At 41.1% G+C, this 20,429-nt stretch overlaps 1 protein-coding gene across 9 annotated transcripts in view; it reads right to left on the bottom strand.

Moving 5' to 3' along the window:
- PPARGC1A (PPARG coactivator 1 alpha) overlaps positions 1-20,429 on the bottom strand; it is a 639,247-nt gene that overhangs the window by 9,572 nt on the left and 609,246 nt on the right. For all 9 annotated transcript variants that reach the window (XM_077880956.1, XM_077880987.1, XM_077880937.1 and 6 more), the window contains 5 exons: positions 12,003-12,918; positions 11,382-11,486; positions 11,061-11,181; positions 1,497-1,618; positions 1,013-1,164 (listed from right to left, as the gene is read on the bottom strand). In XM_077880956.1, coding sequence (XP_077737082.1) covers positions 1,013-1,164; positions 1,497-1,618; positions 11,061-11,181; positions 11,382-11,486; positions 12,003-12,918 — 1,416 coding nt within the window. The remainder of the gene's footprint in view (positions 1-1,012; positions 1,165-1,496; positions 1,619-11,060; positions 11,182-11,381; positions 11,487-12,002; positions 12,919-20,429) is intronic.

Here is a 20,429-nt window from a genome sequence, read left to right as displayed (position 1 = left end):
TTAACTAAGTTGATAAATTATTTTTAATCCTTGAGAATATGGTGGAAAATGAACTTACGTAATATGAGTTGAGAAGAGCTGAATTTAAAAAATGGATAGATCTAAATTATGTGACCCCCAACTATAAGAAATTAGACATCCTGAGACAAAACACTGGACAGTAAGTCACACAGCAGATCTCTGGGTATGGGCTGACAGCTGATCTGACTATTTTTCTTAATGCTTTTCATATTTTCCAAAATTTACCCCTTGAGTCTATACAAATTTTATAACAGGGAAAAGGAATATTTACAAATGCTTCAGTTTCCTTATCTATAAAAGGAGGATGATAATAATAATAACCACCTCCTAGGATTGTTCTGGTAATTAAATAAGAAAATGCTTGCTGAGCCCCTGGCACAGTGCCTAGCATATGGAAACACTCAAAAAAAAATAACAGTTTTCTTTCCTCCTTTTGTTTTAAAGAAAGTATAGTGTGATTTAGCATATGAAATTATATTTTCTCCTCTCAAGGTGTAATTTGTAGAATGTGTCTTAACATTTTTAAGAGATTGTAGGATAATAAGGAAAAAAGAACCAGAATATCCTGTTGCATATTCTGTTCCATAAGACAACGATGATAATGCAAAGGTTTATACAGAAGGATTCAGGGCAGGCACAGAAAGCAATAGCACATTGCAAACCTATGCAAAGACACACACACATATGCACACACAACATAAGCACATGCAAGCACGCACATACACACACAACCAGTGCAGACTCTCAGCATTTGGGAAGACAGTACAAAGAATTTACTTCTGCTCTTTGCTGCCAAAACCTAAGCCCTTTGCTTCTGAAACTGTCTTGCACCTTAAAAAAAAAAATTAAAAATAAGATAAAATCTGTATTCAAACATTCCCTCTAGCAAAATAAAGCGATGGTCCAACCCAATATGCCTACAGTTTACATCTGCTTCCATTTTGAGCCCTACATTATGGATTCCTCATTCCATGTACAATAAAATCCATACCTAGGTCTGCATAGTTAGACTTGAAAAATTGCTTGCGTCCACAAAAGTACAGCTCGAAGTCAGTTTCATTCGACCTGCGCAAAGTGTATCCATTTTCAAGAGCAGCAAAAGCATCACAGGTATAACGGTAGGTAATGAAACCATAGCTGTCTCTGCAATGGACAAAGAAGAGAGGTTCAAAGCTGGTGAGGAAGCATTAACATATATGCCTGTAACCCTTCCTACTTTGGAAGACTTCGCTGGTGCCAACGTCTGAACCACTGCATCCATTTATCAGTGTGATTGTCCTGTCAAGCAGCTAAATACTTATTTCTGGGACAGGAAATCTCAACTAGAAAGATTAATAAATAGGGATAAAAGAAAATAAATAAGGTTCTGAACTCAACATGTCATCTGTCAAAGCATTCCCATCCTAGTAATCTTATGGCCATAATTTTTTACATATGTCAGCTTCTAAACAAGAAATAATCTTGAAGATTCTTACCCATCATCCCGCAGATTTACTGTGCACTCCTCAATTTCACCAAAAACTTCAAAACGGTCCCTCAGTTCCGTCCGTGTTGTGTCAGGTCTGATTTTACCAACATAAATCACACGGCGTTCTTCCTGGGGAGGGGGGGCGAGTAAGGAGAGACTTTTGCCAGTTCTGGAGATAGGAAGGAAGCTGCACCTCTAGAAACATTTCTAAATGCATAATCATGCATACCGAGAACCCGCAGAGCATGCCAGTTAAAGCAAACCATCCACTAAAACTGAATGAAAGACTACATGTGACCCCAGTTTTAGTGTCCATTTTTCTATACTCCGAATTCAGTCTTTCTCCTATATCTCCTACCCTGCACCTCAGTCTCTTCTGCTTTTGCTCACCAGCTCTGCTCTCCTCTTGCATGAGCTTCTACATCTTAGGGAAGAAATACGGCTAATGCGATCTTTATCTCACTGGGCAGCTGAACGATGCCTATTAAATACTGTAACACTTGTGACTTGATTCTTAATCTTCAAAATTGGTAAGAAACTGACCCATCTTGCAAAACCATTTAATTTCTCACTTTACTCAGGATTCTAATAATGAGATGTACAATTTTTGACATTCCCTCAAAACCATGATTTTAAACCTTAGTATAAATAAAAATTACCTGCAGTGTTTACTAAAAATGCAAATTATTGGGGGTTTATCCCGTCTGTACCAAAAAAAAATGGAACATATAATTCAATGATCTTCATTTTTAATAAGTACACCCTAGTGATTCTGATGCAGGTGGTCCAAAGACAATAGTTTGAAAAATACAGTCTTAAAATGTAGGCTATTTTAAGCCCCGGGTCTCTGAAGAATAAGAGCTATAAAAGAGGCTATAAATTTCACTTTGCCAATGAATCTTATTTTAGGAACAGACCAGAAGGGTGTGGCCTAATTTCACAAATGGAGTCAATATCATCATAATCTGAAAGTCATCAGCAATTTATAACCTACAAAATATGGAAATAATATCTTATAGCCTCAGGGTGGACTCCTTTTTCACAAAACAGTAAAACATCCTTCTTCGTGTAAGAAGCAATCCTCTATCAGTTGTTCTAAGAAGACAAGGCCAAAGGTAATAATGTCTCTCAAAACTAAGCGAAGGTTTTTCAAGAATGCAAGGAGTTAATATAAAGACTGTGCTTACCAACTCATCTATACGCTTACTAAGAACAAAGAAGAATGAAATGAACTCATGGCTGCAGAAGTTTAAGTTAGATGGGAACAGAGATGAAGAAACACAAGACTAAGGCATATAGATTCAGCTTGCCTAAGAATTTTCTCTGGATATACCAACAGTTTCCTGCCTTGGATGATGTAAAGAGTAATTTGGGCTTATGGCAAAGAGATGCCCTATGTTATTTCCCAAATATCTTTCCTTTTCATACACCCAATATTTAGCAAAGGGCCTGGCAAAGAGAACTCAGTAAGCACTTGTGAGATATAAATGAGCAATTCACAGATCTATAATATATACTCTCCTAGGTGATCTGGTCATCCGGGCCTCATCTTCTTTTACCACATGCAACACTCATTTCTGTTTTCATCAAAGAAATTCCTCCGGGCTTCAGACTCAAATCGCCAAGTGTCTGACATCTCAGGCTGGATGTCCCCTGAGCACGTCAAGCTAGGCCAACATTAGCCAAACCCAGCTCCCCAGTGCCACCTTTTCCCAAGTGGGTCTTTCTCCAGTGTTTGTGTGTCACTGAAGTTAATGCCATCTACCCAGGTATTCAGGATAAAAACCTTTCTCGATTCTTCCCCCTTCGTCCTCTCTACACATCCAATCACCCATTAAGCCCTGTTGGTTTTTACCTCCTAAATAACTACCTCTATGCCCATTCTTATTACATCTCCCCTAAACCAAGCTGCCAGCCTCTTTTTCTAGACTAGCAGGACAGCCTCCCCACTCGGATCCTGTGTCTATATTCACCCTCCTTTAATCTACTCCTTCACTTCAAACAGAATAAATTTTGCTAAGGGAACAGAAATCTGATCATGTCAATTATTATCTAAAACATATCAGTGGCCTCATATAACATCTAAGGGAAGACTTAAAGCATTAACAGGACCCACCAGATCCTGCATGGTCTGCACCTGTCTTCATCATGGGCTTCACCTCCCACTTCCCGCTCTTCCCTTTATTTCCCAGCCACATCAAGCTTCCATCAGACGCTAGTATATACTGTGCTCCTCTCATTCTCCAAGGCCTTCGCACCAGCTGCCCCCTTGCAACTTGTAATATCCTCCCCACAATGCCTCTCCCTCTTTTTCACCAACATACATATACCGTCTAAAATTTTATTGAACTCAACAATCGTTTCCTTTCTGAGACTTGAGATGAGGTCAAGCTTCCTCTTGGTTGTATTTATGGTATTCTCGCTATTTCTCGTTTATAGTTCTAAGACCCATTATAATTAAATAGTTAATAGTTAATTCATTGTTTAATGTCCACCTCCCTCTTCAGTGAAATCTTCATGAAAGCAGAAATGACATCTGTCCCATTGACTAATGTGTTTTAAGGGTACTTGAAGCATACCAGAGTCTCAATGAACACTTGTTGAAGAATCAATCAATTGCTAATCAATTAATCATTTTTAACAATTACCCTTATGCCCTTCATTACATTAAAAATGCCTACGTGTAATCCTTGCTTTAAGGCAACAGAGAACGAAAGCCACATTTGATGCTTAATCATAGGGAAAACCCTGTCCAGGTAGCTCAGCTGAGTGAATTGACTAAGATCTCCATGATTGGTTTTCATAGGTTTAAGTGGAAGAAGTACAGAATAACTACCATGTTTGCAGAACTCTCACTCTTAAAAATCACTTCTGAAAATCAGAGGTGGGGCCTCCCCTGAAATACTCAGTAAAACACAATTCCTCTGACAACAGCCATCAGGCCTAAATAATTGACCAGGTGAAGTAGAGCAAACAGAGTCGACTGCCTGATTCCCTTCCATGTAGATTGTATGTCGTCTCAATCGAAGGCTGTAATTGCATTGTTCCAGAGCACCCAGCACATCCTGGAGATCAATAAATACAAAAGGATGGCAAGGCGCATCGTGGGGCAGTGTCGTACACTTGAGCAAGGGAGTCATAACACCACATTCCATTCTTTTTACGCAGCCAGCTCTAGCCAAACAGCCAAATGGGATGGGACCATTATCTAAACTTTCTGGCGCCTGCTTGCATGGGTGTTATGGTTTTTTAGTTGCTTTTTTTTTTTTTTTTCTAAATCAGCCCTTTTAGGAAGGTTACTACTGTATAAAGAAAAAGGAGGGGGAAATACAGAAGAGAGAGAAAGAAATTGAACCATCACAAAGAAATTGCTCAACTACCATTATGGGAATACACACAGCCTACGTATTCAAGGAAATTTGAAGTTAAAGCTAAAATCGACCATATGCACGTCCATATGCAGACATATTGGGACAGTCTCTGAATTGCTTCTTTATACAAAACTGTATGCAACAATGATCCTACAAAGAAGATAAACCAGAGGACCTTTTCAGATACTGATACATTTTGCAGTAAAAAGAAGACACAATTTAGACGGGAAAAACAGAAACCCCAAGGGCTGGTGCACAATCACGTAAACTACCTATTTGTCTATCATCTCCTTTTATGAAACACAGGAATGGAACCATGTCTTCCTTACAAAGATCAGAGATTGAATACATGCTGAAATTCTCATTTTAGAAAATGATTAGAGTGCTTGGTTTTCCTAGTGCTAAAAATGAAACTAAAAGGCATCTGAAGGTCTAAAAGCAAAGACAAAAATCTTTCCAAGATTGGCCAAAATGTCTAGCAAAGAAGCGATTATTTTTAACATGTTGCAGTTTTATTAGACAGATGAATAGATTCCATATCTTTAAAAAACCTTAACATTTGCAGCCAATTTTTCAAGACATTAATTTCTAAACAGGAGATGAAAGGAAAAGAAATCAAAATGCTTAATAACATTTTCAACTTCTTAAAGGCTTGGAGGAACTCTAAACCTTTGGAAAAAGCTCCTTGAAAAATGATTTTCAGACCAGTTTTCACTATTGAGGAGGATGGAACATTCATCAAATATCTTTTAGCTTCAATTTTCACAAACGCTAGTTCGCTGATGGGGTGGATAACAAAATTGAAGATTTATATTGCATTAACAGGTATAGTAAATCATCATTACATCAAAATACAGGGGGATAAATAAAGAAAAAAAAGGGACTGAAATTAACTGACTTTGCATTATCAAACTCTTTATCAAAAAGAGAACAGAGCCTTCCAGTGAGCTGGGGAAAACATTTCAATGGTTGTTTCTCATCAACTAATAAGCTAGTCTTGGTAACAGGGATTTGACTAAGAGAAAGGGAATTTAGTATGGAGATTAACATTTATTGAATTCTAATATATGCCAAGTACTGTGCTTGATGCTTCTGTATGGGTGATCTCACCAAAATGTTCTGCAATGCTAGGTAACAATAAGGAACAGCCTGATGTAATTTAGATTTCAGTTCCCAGAACTTTTATTCTATATTTCCAAGTCAGGATAATGTAAAGATTCTTTCTCCTATGCTAAGGAAACTGCATGTCAACTTCAGCCATGAAAGATTTATATTCATTTCCAGATTAGCTACCAACCTGACTTCCTTAGAAATTCCAAAGAAATTCCAAATACTGTATGTGAGATGAATGGATAAAATCTAAGCCATTTTAGGCTGAATGGTATAGCTAGGTCCTCCTTCTAAAAGATGAAGTGAGAGAGGTGGATGGTTGTGAAAAGTCCTATATGGACAGAAACAAATGTCAGAACCTTGACAAAATGTCAAAAAAAAAGGTGTTGTTGTTGTTGTTTTTCTCTTTCTTTTTCTTCGTACCGATTACACTATTGAATTCAGTAGGCCTTCAGTAAGTACCTACTACTAGGGGGCACTCTGAGGGGAGAAACAAAACTATTAGCACTCGGTTTTCCAAAGTTACTTGCCTCCAAGTACAACCCAAGAATACTCTTCCTTAGAGTCTAAAGTTGGGTCGGTGCAAATAAATCCAGAATAGTCGACCTAGAGCTGACATGAAGGTAAACACACCAATAGGGCAGAAAACACAGAAAATATAGACTGAGAGGATATAGGACAACTTTCAATAAAGCTGCTAATTTCTAAATAGTGAGCTTCAATTCATTATAGACCATATATTCTAAACCATACGAAATACCTCTTGAAAAAAGGCTTGGATAGAAAACTATTTTCTCCCAAAATAATAACTATGATAAATTACACATTTTTTTTTCATTAGGAAGAAGCTGATAATTATCAGTGATGAAGCACTGTTCCTGGCTCCTGGGCTATATACTGACGAATGGAAGAGAGAAATGAAGTGGCACAGTCATTGCCCAGGCACATCTGGTTTGGATTTCAAGCACTGAGCCATATCATAATGTGTAGATTTGCCCTTTAAATTAACATCCCATTATCATGTTTTCTGGCAGGAAATTGTACCGACTGCAAATGGAGTTGGACTTAGAACTCCACAAGAAATTACAGCAGTGACAGTTTAGACATTAAGTACCAAACTTTGGCTTGCAGAGTTCCGATTAACCTGAATTATTGCAAGCCTAGGAAGCTGAGGAAGGCAGAAGGTGAATCAGTTCTTGATAAAAAGTTTTGGTGAAAAATAGAGAAAAGAAGAAACCAAACAATGGCAATGGTCAACCCCAACGGAGGATTCTGTGTCAGAAACTTATCATTAGTCTTCTCTTAACTCTTGGATTTGCTGTACTCAGGTTGGTCTGGATCAAGATTTCTAGACTCATAAGCAATGAAAAGCTTATAGACCTCCTAAACCATCCCCTTATGGAACTCAAAATGAAAGCAACATGGAACACAGGACAAAGATAGCAAAGACTACTTTAATTTTGTAAAATATCAATTACTAGATGATTTTAACTTTTTTTTTCATTTCCTTTTTGAGCCTCTGCTCTGCTAGTCCTCTAATTATATGCCTGATCTGAATTAATAGATAACCAGCACGGTACCCTAGATATTCCAAATATAATTTGCTCCTTGTTCATTACTTTAAGGGTGTCTCAAAAATATGAAGGGAAATCACCTACTTAACCAGCATGGGCGGAACGTCCTATTTCCTTTTGCTGCTTCCTGAGTGATTTCTCAAGCTAATCCAGTCAAATGAGTCAAAACTCATTGCATGTACCTCTGTACCTAAGTTCATAAAAATACACTTTGCAAACGCACTGTGGCCCAAGAAAGTAGATCATCTCGAAGAAGGAAATTGATCAGAAAATCTTCCCATGGGTAAACTCATTAAGTTCACTATGCCTTCAAGATAGACTTCAAAATCTTTATCATGACCTGCAGGACATTTTGGGGATCTGGCTTCCATGGAGCCCTCCAGACTCATTTCCTATTGCTCCTGTGCCCCGCTGTTCTGCTTACATGACTAGCAGTCTCCCAATACACCATGCTCCTGTCCAGAGACTTAGTGTGAGCTACAGCTTCTGTCTAGAATAGCAATGTCCAATAAAAATACAATGCAGCATATAGAGTTTTACATTATCTAGGAGGCGCATTTTAAAAAGTAAAAAGAAACAAAATTTAATTTTAATAATGTATTTTATTTAGCTCAATATATCCAATATATTATCATTTCAGTTTGTCATTGATATAAAAAGTATTAATGAGGAATTTTACACTTTTGGGCTAAGTCTTCAAAATCCAATCATGTTTATAGTGCATCTTAATTCAGAACTAGCAGCATTTACTATGTGCCTTGTGGCCACCATCTTCCATAGCACGGTTGTAGAAAACTTTTGCCTTTCTTTTCTTTCCTTCTTTTTTGTTTTCTCCAAAATTCTTCTTTTCTTTTTATTTCAGATCAATCTCACCCTCTCTAGGGATGCCTTCCATCACTCTCAGGTCTAGGTGTCCAACCCATTTGCCACCAGAGTACCTTGATTAACCTCTGCAATGGCACTTAACATACCCTACTGCTTGTTTGCATATCTTTATCTGCCAGTAGACGAAGCTCTCTGGATGTGTGGACCAGGTCTTACCTAATGTTACACCCCAATCACGTAGCAAATGTTTGTCACATAAAGCATCTTGAGTTTCCACTTATGTTAAGCAGAAATAGCATATCATTGTCCAAGAGAGGATTAGTTTTAGAGTAAGTCCCAAATCTTTATGGTAAGCTCTTATTAACTATAATTCACTGTGTTGGTAAAGTAAATAATCTCTATGTCCCAGTTTTTGGGGAGGTTTTTGTTGTTGTTGTTGTTGTTTTAATCTCCTTTTCCAAAATAAAAACAAAAACACGAAAATCTGAAAGCCAAAATTCTGACAAATGCTTCGTTAATTTAAAATGACTTAATGTGAGCTAACTTGATATTTGTACTATATAGGCCATCTTTCAGAGAGAACTGAAAAAGGCCAACTTGCTCCAAGAGTTAACTAAAAAAAACTGGTCAACATTAGTGACACAAAGGGAAGGCAGGAGGTATCTGCTTTCAGTCTGGGGCTGGTGACCTCAAGGTTGCTTTTGGTACAGGCATCAACTATGGAGAGGAGACCAATCACACTATTTGATGTTTTGGAAAGAGCCAACTAATGAAAAGACCCCTCCCTCCCTTTATACACTTTTGTTAAGTATCTGGCACTAAATTATCTTTGGAAAGAGGAAAAGAAGCATGCCACTTAGCTACATTTATCTAGACAGCTTTGCCTATAGTGGTATATTTTGCCCAAATGAGCAAATACATGATGGAACTATTAATCCCTCTCTTCAGTGTGATACTTTTGGGAAGAAACATGAAGGATTTCATTAAATATGAATCCGCAAACACTGAAATAACAATTTTCCTACATGCTTGCTCAACATGATTCTCTTTTGTAAAGATTAACTGTAATGTGCCATATTAAAAGGCTTTGTAAACTATATGGCATTATATAAATGTGAGTTATTATAATTATTGAACAGGCTATTAATTAAATACAGCAAAATTAGAAAAATTGAATTTTTAATTTTCATTAGTCTTCTTAAGTGTTAACTAATGACACTCTGGCAGCTCTTAATATCACAGCTCACTTGAAAGTTGAGAAGAATGGGGAAAAGTATTGTAATTTGCACAAGACTTTTGATGCAGTCTTAGGTAGATTCAACATTAAATGACAGCAAACATCCTAGACCTTGAGTCTAGGTATTCAATTACTTCTCCCTTCTTTTTTTTTTTTTTTTTTTTTTTTTTTGAGTGCCTGCGATGGACACGCCTCTCAGTTCACCTCTTCCCTCTGGTTGGTAACTGTGGCCAGTGCCTGATTGTGACTCCGTTAGTCAGTTCTTTTAGGTGGATTTTTCAAGATTTTGTAGATGGCAGTCAGTTTTCTTAGACGCACTATGTAGATCTAATCTTTACAGTTTAAAAGTCATTTCCCTAAACATTGGTTACCCTCTCTGCAAGATATGTGAAAAGCTGATCCAATTGCAATGCCTCTTAGGAGCTGGCACAGATAGGCAGCTGAAGTGAACAAAAGCCTTGCCCCTTCTGATTGATTACGCAGGGCTCCCTGAAGCACGGAGTTGAGAGAGACCCAAACTCTCCCTGAGGGCTCAGTGGGAAGAGTTTTGTAATTGGTTAGGAGTGTCTGCAGAGACAAAACTGACAATTGCAGGGATGGGTTTTTGCCACCCGGGTTCTAAGTTGATGAGCAATAGGAAGGAGGTGGAGTAAGTCAACTGCTTGGGAGCAGGTGCTGAGAGTCTACTGACCCGCAGAGAACAAACAGGTTCAACGTAACCTGGATCTTAAACCCAAGAACCAGCAGTGTCTGCACGTCAAATAAACACCACACACTGCAGCAAGTAGTGCCGAAATACCGAATGGGTTCTTGCAAAGTAGCTCATAAGATATGTGGATGTGTCGACGACCCAGTGAGACGCTGGCCCAGCACACATAAGAGATGATGACTTTTTAGCCTCTCTGCCTTTCCTGCCTCCTTTGGCCCTAACTCAAACCCAGTCCCTTCACAGGCCATCCCACACTAACGCCGCCAAAAAGGCAAAAACTGAAACCAAACCCTGATACTGCCTCGTCTCAACACTCTGACAAAAAGGCAGCAGAGAACAGAAAAAGTCATCGTCTGACCCGATGGAACCAATATTTGACCGAAAAAAATAAAAAATAAAAAAATAAATCCCTGCTCCCTCCATTTTGGAAAAACAAAAACAAAAAAAAGAAGTGGAAAACAGTAATGAGCTTCCAGGTGACTGAGAAATAGGAAGTCTGAATAAGAGCATACGCTCCTTTAACTTTGTGTTCCCCCCTAAGCTGGGGCCAGGGGGATCGCGGACCCACTGATGTTTTCAGGTCAACAGGCTGAATATTGCAAATTCGAATTAAAGCCTTAGCTTTAGTTTATTTTCTAATGTACAAAGAAGAAAAGAGAAAGAGAGAGAGAGAGAGAGAGAGACAAGAAACAAGAAAGGAAAAGAAACCCTCCTTTCAACCAGATGGGAGCTCCCGGCTGCTTACAATTGCCTTCTGCCTCTGCCTCTCCCTTTGCTTGGCCCTCTCAGACTCCCGCTTCTCATACTCTCTGCGGTACTCTTCCCTCTTCAGCCTCTCGTGCTGATACTCCTCGTAGCTGTCATACCTGAGAAACACAACTTCATCATTAAGTCAACCGCCTCCACCGACGCCGGCACAATCAACGGGGAACTGGGGTCGGGGTGGGGGGGTCGAGGTAACAGGTGGCGTCTGGAGCAGGGGTGGGAGGGATGGGTTAACGGGGTGGGGGGGAGCTTCTGGGGCAGGGCCCAGAGAGAGGGGATAGGCAGAGGCCCCCCGCCTTACCTGGGCCGACGGCTGTAGGGCGACCTGGAACGTGATCTTGCACACAGGGGAGAATTTCGGTGCGCGCGGTGTCTGCAGTGGCTCGACTCGTAGTGGTAGCAAGATCTGCGAGAGGGAGGGGAGGGCAGAAAGGGCGTTTGGCACTGCCCCGAAAGCCCCGGTTATGGGCCCACTGAGCGAGCGTCCCCTGCAGCACCGTCTTAGGGAAGCGGTGCCTCCCTCCTAGCTACTGGTGAGGCCTCCAGGTGACACTTGTGACAGTCAGCTGAGAGGTGGGGGGCCGATGTGTGCTCTCCCAGCCCCTCCTATCCCTGTGCACGCCCAGCGCCGGTCTGGTCCCCTGTGAGCTTTATCTCCATGGCTCTCAACTCTCCTGGCACAGGGCAGCTCTCCAGGTAATGGACAAAGTTAGCTGAGCAAGTTTCGTGCAGATCGCTCTCTGTGATCCGACCGGCTCGGGCCACCGTGCTCAAAGCCGGCGGATTTGAGGGGGGGGGGGGCCTGTCTGTGTAACGACCTGGCCCCGGCCCCTGGGGTGGCCTGGGGGTGGCCTGGGCTGTCTGCGGGTTGTGAGTGCGTTTGGGGACCTTACGCTCTGGGCGGGCCGTTCACGAGGCTTACCTTGAAGACGATCTACTGCCTGGGGACCTTGATCTTGACCTGGAATATGGTGATCGGGAACACGACCTGTGTCGAGAAAAGGATCTTGAACGCGAGCGCATCCTTTGGGGTCTTTGAGCAAATAAGGATTTGGGTGGTGACACGGAATCTCTACATGGAGAGTTAAAGGAAGAGCAAGAAGGCGACACATCGAACAATGAATAGGATTGCGTGCCATCCCAAGGGTAGTTCAGTTTATCACTTTCATCTTCGCTGTCATCAAACAGGCCATCCATGGCTAGTCCTGAATTGATAAACATAGGTAGTTTGGAGAATTGTTCATTACTGAAATCACTGTTCCTCAGTTCACTGGTCTTGTCTGCTTCGTCGTCAAAAACAGCTTGACTGGGATGACCGAAGTGCTTGTTCAGCTCGGCTCGGATTTCCTGGTCTTGGAGCTGTTTTCTGGTGCTGCAAGGAGAGACCTGCTTGCCCGCCCCCGAAGTCTCTCTCAGGTAGCACTGGTCTGAATCTGTGGAAGAACAAATCTGCCCCTGCCAATCGGAGGAGGCATCTTTATATTCTAGTTGTCTAGAGTCTTGGAGCTCCTGTGATATATTAATGAGTATTTCCGTTTTGGAATTAATTGACTGACAGTAGTCATGGTCACCAAACAGCCGTAGGCTGGGCCGCTTGGCCTTCCTTTCCTCGTGTCCACTGGTGAGCACTGAGGTCTTGCTAAGTTGTGCGTACAACTCAGACTGCTCGGGCCCTTTCTTGGTGGAGGTATTGCCTTGGGTGCCAGAAGGCTCACTGTACCGGGGCTTCTTCGATGGCGGAGGTACCACAGTCTTGCAAGAGGACTTCAGCTTCGGAGAAGTCCTGAAAGGGTTATCTTGGTTGGCTTTATGAGGAGGAGTTGTGGGTGGAGTTAGGCCTGAAGGTAGAAGAGGAAACACACGCACACACACACGCACACACACACACACACACACACGAGGGGTGTGGGGAGAGAAACAAGAGACAGAGATCATGTTGTTAAATGCCAGGACATGTTTCCCTAACTTTTCCAGGATTTCAGACAATGGGGAGAAAGAGGGAAACGGAATTCATGACAAGCCCTGAGAAAGTGTCTCTCTCCCGCTAAGCCTCTGTCACCAGGAAAGATGGATCTCACTACTGCCAGGCCGCGGTGAAATCCGTGATATTTGGTGTTTTTAAACCCCCATGCTAACAGATCTTGCTTCCCAGAAAACATTAGCGCCTTACGACCGGCCTCCACGGCACCAGGCATGAGCAAAGCTCACATTTCCAAGGGCATCGTCTGTCTGCCTTATGGAAAATTAACACAGCGTGGCCCAGGGGAATGACAGGGAGCTTTGGTAGCATTCGTCTGCAAAGGCGTCTGCGGAGCATCCAAGTGGCCCAGAAATTGTTCTCCCATCAAGGATGCCTACCCATGGAGCCAAACAACTAGGCAACTCAGAAAAAAAAAAAAAAAAAAAAAAAAGATGGGCTGACAGCAAATGTGGGGCAGGGTGAGAGGGACACAGACAACTTCAAAGTAAGTTCAGTGAAACAGGACAGACCAAGGCAGGGGACCAGACAACTCTGCGACTTGACGGCAATGATTCTTTGTTTCCACAGTTCATTAACTTAGTAAACCATGGCTAATGTAGGTATAATACTTTCTTGTAAGCATAACTAATACATTCTGTCTAAAATATGGTTCTGCAACAGAAACCTAAATGAACAGTAACACTAAATATTGCAGCGCCAGCGGACCGTTTTATTTAGAGCACAACATCGGGGCGGGCGATGAGGCTGGAGGATTGGAACGGATCCAAACTTCAGCAACCCACTAATTAAAAAAGTAAAAAAAAAAAAAATCAAAAATCAAAAGATAAGAAAGGGAGATGCGAGAAACCCCATCAGTGGGTGACTTTTTTTTTTTTTTTTCTATGAAAGAGCAGATAAATTCCATGAGATGCCATCGTGGGAGCATCTGTGAATTACAGTTGCCTCCACCACCTTTCACCCCCCCCCCCCAAGGACGTTCTCCGCATCCCTTTCCACCGAGGGAGGACAGTTGGGAAATGGCTCCAGAGTCCAAGGAACTTTGAAGAAGGGCAGGCTGGAGTTCAGATGACTTTATGCTTACAAGGGAATATTTGAGTTTACAGCACACTTTCTATTTAGGAGGATGGGGGAAGGCTACTCAGCAGAAAAGAACTTCAAGTCTGCTAACAAGCCTGGGGTTAGACTTAAGGCAACTGCACATTTCAAGGAAATGGCAGAGAAATCTCAGCTTGCTGGAGAAAGGGGAAAATACATATACATCTGCGTGTGTGAAAAAATACACACACACACACACACACACATAACCAAGTAGGTCACAGAAAGCCACGTGAAATTTTGATATGAACAGGAAGAGGGTGCCTCTTTCTCCCACTTTACAGTAAAGAAATAGAGGAAATTAATGTGAATATTTGCTCGACAATAAAATATTGACACTACTCTTTGGCAGTTTGTGTTACGCAGAGCTAACGCTCCTTAAACGAGGGGAGAAAAGCCACACAGACGCCAGGTAATTTGACTTCGGACACCCCGTCTCAGAACGGTTCGGAAAGACAGGGAGATGGAAGCACCAAGAGAAGGAGCACCTCGGAGCCCCAGGAAAGCTCCCCCGATCGGCGGCCAGGCGGCCTTCGCAGGAAGATAACCGGGAGGTGACACGTTATTGAATGAAACATCGGTGTCACTGAGGCACGCTCTCCTCCGATCCCTCTTTCGTGGACAAGGATGTCTCTTAGTCTAAGAAATTCCCATGTGATCAGTCTCCTCTCTCTCCTCTCTCTTTCCCCTCGTTTCCCTTACCTCTGCGCTGGCCGCTCACAGCCCCGATTCTCCCGCCCGCCCCCTTCAAGGACCATTACAACAAATCTAAAGGTACTGATGCTGCCCTCCCCGCCCCGCAAAGAAATCACAGATTCTCAGATCTGTCCTCCAGGAGGCTAAGATGCTCGGAGAAATAATGATGAATAATCTGTCTTTGCTGAGCAAACAACAGTCAAATATTCCAAATGACGTAGCCCTTGAATGGGGGAAACGACAGTCAACATCCTAAAACCCAACTCCGTGAATCTCCTCATGGTCCCCAAACTAGGGTGGTTTTTACTTTCCTAACAATTTATTGCCAGGATCACCCGTTTGGTATTTATTGGACAATGCTATATATTCCTGCTCATCTCTTTTTGGTTTTTTTTTTTCTCATCTCTTTTTGAATGTATGTTTTATCTTGTCTCTCCAAATAGATTATACGCTCTGAGCAGAATGTTGCCTGCCTTATTTTTGCAAAAATTCTTACTCATTTATTGATTTTTATTTTTTCTAGGGGCGCCAGTGTGCCTCAGTCGGTTAAGCGTTTGCCTCCAGCTCAGGTCATGACCCCGGGGTCCTGGGATGGAGCCCCGCTTCCAGCCCCCTGCTCAGCGGTGGGTCTGCTTCTCCCTCTCCCTCTGCCCCTCCACTTGCTCCTGTGTGCTCGCTTGCTCTCTCTCTCTCTCTTTCCCACTGTCTCTCTCTCTCTTTGTGCCAAATGAATAAATAAAATCTTTTTTTTTTTTAATTTTTCTGGATTCTCCTTTAGTAGTGGGTCTCACATTTCAGTGGCCCAAGAATAACTGGGGAAGCTGGTCAAACGTTTTTAATGAGGCAGTTCATGGACCCCATATAGAGACCTTCTCTCCTGTCATGTCTGTGCAGCCCATCGCCTTGTTCTCAGGTACATGTATTTTGACTGACATTCTAGACGTATAAAAAGAAAACCTAAACTTCAGAAACACCAAATTAGGCCACTATTAAAGAGAGACTATTCCTAAAAATAGCTCAGCTATCTAGGGATTTTAAATATAGAAATTCTTTTTAGTCTTGAACATTTGAAACCCTTGTCCTAGTACCTAAACTCATTATTGCTTAAATAACTGATTCTCAAGTTGCTCTTGGGAGTGGCGACACCTTGATTGTAGTTTTTTTTAGTTAAAAACCAAACCTTTTACATTCTTCACATCTCAGGCAGCCTGTAGCAATGGAACAGACATTCACTGAACACCTACTATGTGCTGGATAATACACCAGATGCCGGGGCTTCTGGGACTTCATGGTTCCTTTTCATAAATGGGAAAATCTTTAAAACTTGAAGTAACATACATGTTTTTGTGTACGTACTTAAAATTTACAGAAACTCTAAGATAACCACACATAGCCTAAGAATGAATATAGCAGGGCTGTAAATTTCTGTTGGCACCCCTTACTAAAAAATAATAATAACAACAATAATAATAATTAATAATAATATTTACTTAACAGATTGAGGTTATTCTAGAATTAGTGAGTAGGTGGGAAAGGGCAAACAGATAATTCAGATAATTCCTTAAACTTTTTACTGTTTACTGAAACATTCTTAGAGAATACCTCCAAGCGAGACAGAAATCTCAAGGATGGAACCACCAGTGCGTAATTGAAAATCTATTTCCAGATAGAGTGGAGACCCAACGCAAAACAAAGCAAAGCAAAACAAAAGTGTAAGAAGCACTTGTTCTTTTTTTCTTTTTCTTTTTCTTTTTTTTTAAACATGGTGTCAAACTTTTAAGAGACACTCATGGGCACAGGGACCCCTTGCTGCAACGGGACGAACTGGATGTCTCCCATGTCCGCCACCCAGAACCCAGTTCCCTGCGGTAGGAGGGCAGTCAATACTCCATTCCTTGATGCCACTACCTTTGCTCATCTTCCCTCTAATGGCCAGACTCTCAATTTCACCCCACAAGCTTAAATCAACAGTGCTAATGCCTCCCATAACCTCCGGATTATTTCCTGTGTGTTGATTTTCTGGGGAATGTGTACATTTTGGTGTTGACAGTACAAGGTATATTCCATGCTCTCTCTTGAACTTAGCAGGTTTTGACAGATTTATGTGAGGACAGATGGCCATTACAGGCTGAAGGCTGACAAGAGGCAGTTCAGAGCATTGTTAACACACTTGCACAAACTCTCAGCAGTGCAGCACTGTGCAGAATGTAATTCAGACTATAGCTTTTTTATTACTGCCTATTTTCTTTTGTCAAAAGAGCCTGCTGTGCAGAGCAACAAATGGCTGCTATTACCCAGAATGTAATGGGTGTCAGACAAATCACGTAACACAAACAATCAAGAGTATGTAGGTCATATTTCAACAGAGCACAACCTTAGCAATATTTATGATTACTGCATTGAAATGTGTTCTATAATAAACAAGTACCTCTGCATCACTCACACTTATGCACTTCTGCACAGCAAATCTGGGAGAAGTGCTACACACTCCACAGTCATCTTTTTAAACAGCCCTTTTATTTAAAAAAAAAAATCAGAGACAAGTTTTGTTTTGTTTTGTTTTTCATTATGTGCTATAAAACGATTTTCTTTGAGGAGTTCTCTTTTGGGTTTGTTTGTTTAATTGAATGACTCTGATAAACGATGACTCCTCTGCTGTGGATGTGTGTGCATGTGTGTGTGTGCATGTGTGTTCCGCGATCCACCCAATGACTCCAGCAGGGTTTGTTTTCTGTTTTTTTCTTTCTTTCTTTCTTTCTTTCTTTCTTTCTTTCTTTCTTTCTTTCTTCTTTCTTTCTTTCTTTTTTTTTTTAATAATTTATAACATTTTACAGAATCTCATTCTCTATTTGTGACTTGCTTTGGACTTTCTTTGGTAGTGGGATTTTTCTCAGGTCACATGTCAGTTGAAATATTTCTTGTCTTTTTTTTTTAAAGATTTTTATTTATTTATTCATGAGAGAGTTGAAATATTTCTTAAGGAGAAACGATGAGAAGACGAGTTTCTAATTTCCTTAAAACCTTACTGAGAAAGGACTGGGCAGAGAGGCATGTGGCTTATCCTACTCTTCTATTCTGTGCCTCAAGAACTTGGAGTGGGTGTCAAGAGATCACAGGAAGGGCTGCTACTCAGTAGGAACTGTACTGCTCTGCTAGTGGGAATATTTGGTATAAAATATGCCCTCTCCGGCCCCCAACCTCCCCAGGACTTTCTGAGCCCCAGAGGAGCCAGCCACTGAAGCATTAATGCTCAAACGGAGGAACCTCCCTTACCCTGCTCAATCCTGGGGTGACCATCACCCTAAACTGCTCTGACTGCCAGTGCCCCTGCCCTTTACCACTCACTGCGTCCTACATCACGCCTGGGTTCTGAGGAACAGACTGGCCTCACAGAAAAGCTTCAGAGCCTTTCTAGGACATGTGCCTAATTCTCCAACTCTTGCTCATGGAAGATGAAGTTATTAATTGGCTCCTGTGCCCTTTCCCACAGCGCTGGGGCGGGAGCTGGGCTGAGAGTGGGGGAGGGGACCTGTCTTTCCAGGCGGCTATCACCAAACCCCCCTGAAGCTGGTGTAAGTACTTTGTTATTCCTGGCTTAAAAGAAATTTGGATAGTAGCTATTTCCCAAAAAGATAACTCGAGAACAAAGGAATGATCCTTCCAGATGTTGGGTCCAGAAGAATGAGACCAAAAAAAGGAAATGAAGGATATAGTTGAAATATGGAAGAAATCCCTGACGGTAAGAGTTGCCAAACATTGGAATGGGCTGTAAAGAGAATTTGTGGGGTCTCCCTCTCTTGGATTCTTTGGGCTCAGGAATGGATTATATGACCTGTCAAAATCACTTTCCAGTTCTCTCATGCTAGGGTTTTCCTTGTAAAACTACCAACTACCGCTCATATTTTGCTTTGGTTTATTTCCCCAAAATAAGGCACATACAAAAGATGTATATGCCCAAAGGGTACAGCAAATTTGTGTTGTCTGTCAATATTCCGTCCAGCAAAATAAATTCTTAAATAGGAAGTGCAAAAAGGATAATAATATAAAACTACACATAAAAGAAATTACAAATTGATTGGTTAATGAGTGGGTTCTTAAGCACAAGTCCACCAAGGTGCAATGTGAATGATTGCCCATTTAAACCAAGGGAAAACATAAACTGGGAAAAAAAAAATGGCACCTAATCACTCGTCTTCTATCATCAAAACCATGAGAGAAATACAATACTAATGGAGGACGACATTGCTAAGACCTAGTGTGTTAGGATGGTGAAACTGCTGACTATTTTATTCTTTCCATTTCCCTAATTAGTTATAAAATAATTATACTCTGTTTTATTACTTTTATAGTAATAACTTTAAAAACAATTTATATGTACACATACATATTCATATATGTGAAATTTGGGGGTCAGCCACTTGGTCCCTAACCAAATTCCTTCATGTCTAGTGGCTAAAACCATCATCTAGTTGAACTGACATTGCTTTGCCGTTTCCATTTCAGAAACAAAAAAAGTCTAGCACTATGAAAATCTCCATATGCAATAGATTTAAATGCCTTCTGCCAAAAGAGCATTCTCTACTCTCATCTTGCTTTACTAACAGCTATTTTGAAATCAAATTAGTTTTTACACCTGTAAAAAAGAAGTGTTTTTTTTATCAGCCAAAATGAGCTAGTTTAGGACAATCACAAAGTCAGACCAGCTGGCAATACCTAATAAAGCAAACTTCCTGTCTCATCCCTCCTGTTTCCCAAAGACTCTGCAGATGGGGCAGAGGGAGTATTCTGGAGGTCTCAGAATTTTGTTGACTCTTTACACTTGTACTCAAATGTTTGGAAAATTTCACTAACATTTGTGAGAGTAGGGATGCCTGGGTGGCTCAGCAGTTGAGCGTCTGCCTTCAGCTCAGGGCCTGATCCCAAGCACCTGGGATCAAGTCCCACATCAGGAGCCTGCCTCTCCTTCTGCCTATGTCTCTGCTTCTCTTTCTCCATGTCTCTCATGAATAAACAAATAAAATGTTTTGAAAATAAATAAATAAATAAATAAATAAATAAACAAACAAACAAACAAACAAACATTTGTGAGAGTAAAGAAAAAGAAGACACCAGAAAGTCCTGGGCAACAGCTTGATCCATTTCCTTGGCCAGAACAACATGGATTAAGCCTATAGACCAAGGATCAACAGATCAACAACATGAATGTTTCCACTCTGTCCACCTCCTTGCCGCACCTATGGCAGACATCATTAATTGATGGTGACATTTTCATGAGTACAGACTTGGCCTTGGAATTCTCCTCAACACAATGCTCCTGGTCGCCAATACCAGTCAATGACATTTGGCAAGTGAAATGAAACCTATTTAACATAACAGATGTTGACTATTATCTTTAAAATTAAGGCTTCAGTAAAGAGACATCATCTCTCATCGCATGGATGTGCTTTGAAGCGCGAGTCCACCACAGAGCTAGGGTCAACATATAGCTTTTTCCTCGAAAGTGAAATGGCCAGAGAATGTAAATAAATAAATAAACAAACAAACATGTATAACATGCTTTCTAGGGAGTGTGTAACC

Source organism: Canis aureus, chromosome 2, assembly GCF_053574225.1.
Source record: "Canis aureus isolate CA01 chromosome 2, VMU_Caureus_v.1.0, whole genome shotgun sequence".
NCBI lineage: Eukaryota > Metazoa > Chordata > Mammalia > Carnivora > Canidae > Canis > Canis aureus.
The sequence above is the reverse complement of the archived record's forward strand: the minus strand, read 5'-3'. Positions and strand labels throughout refer to the sequence as shown.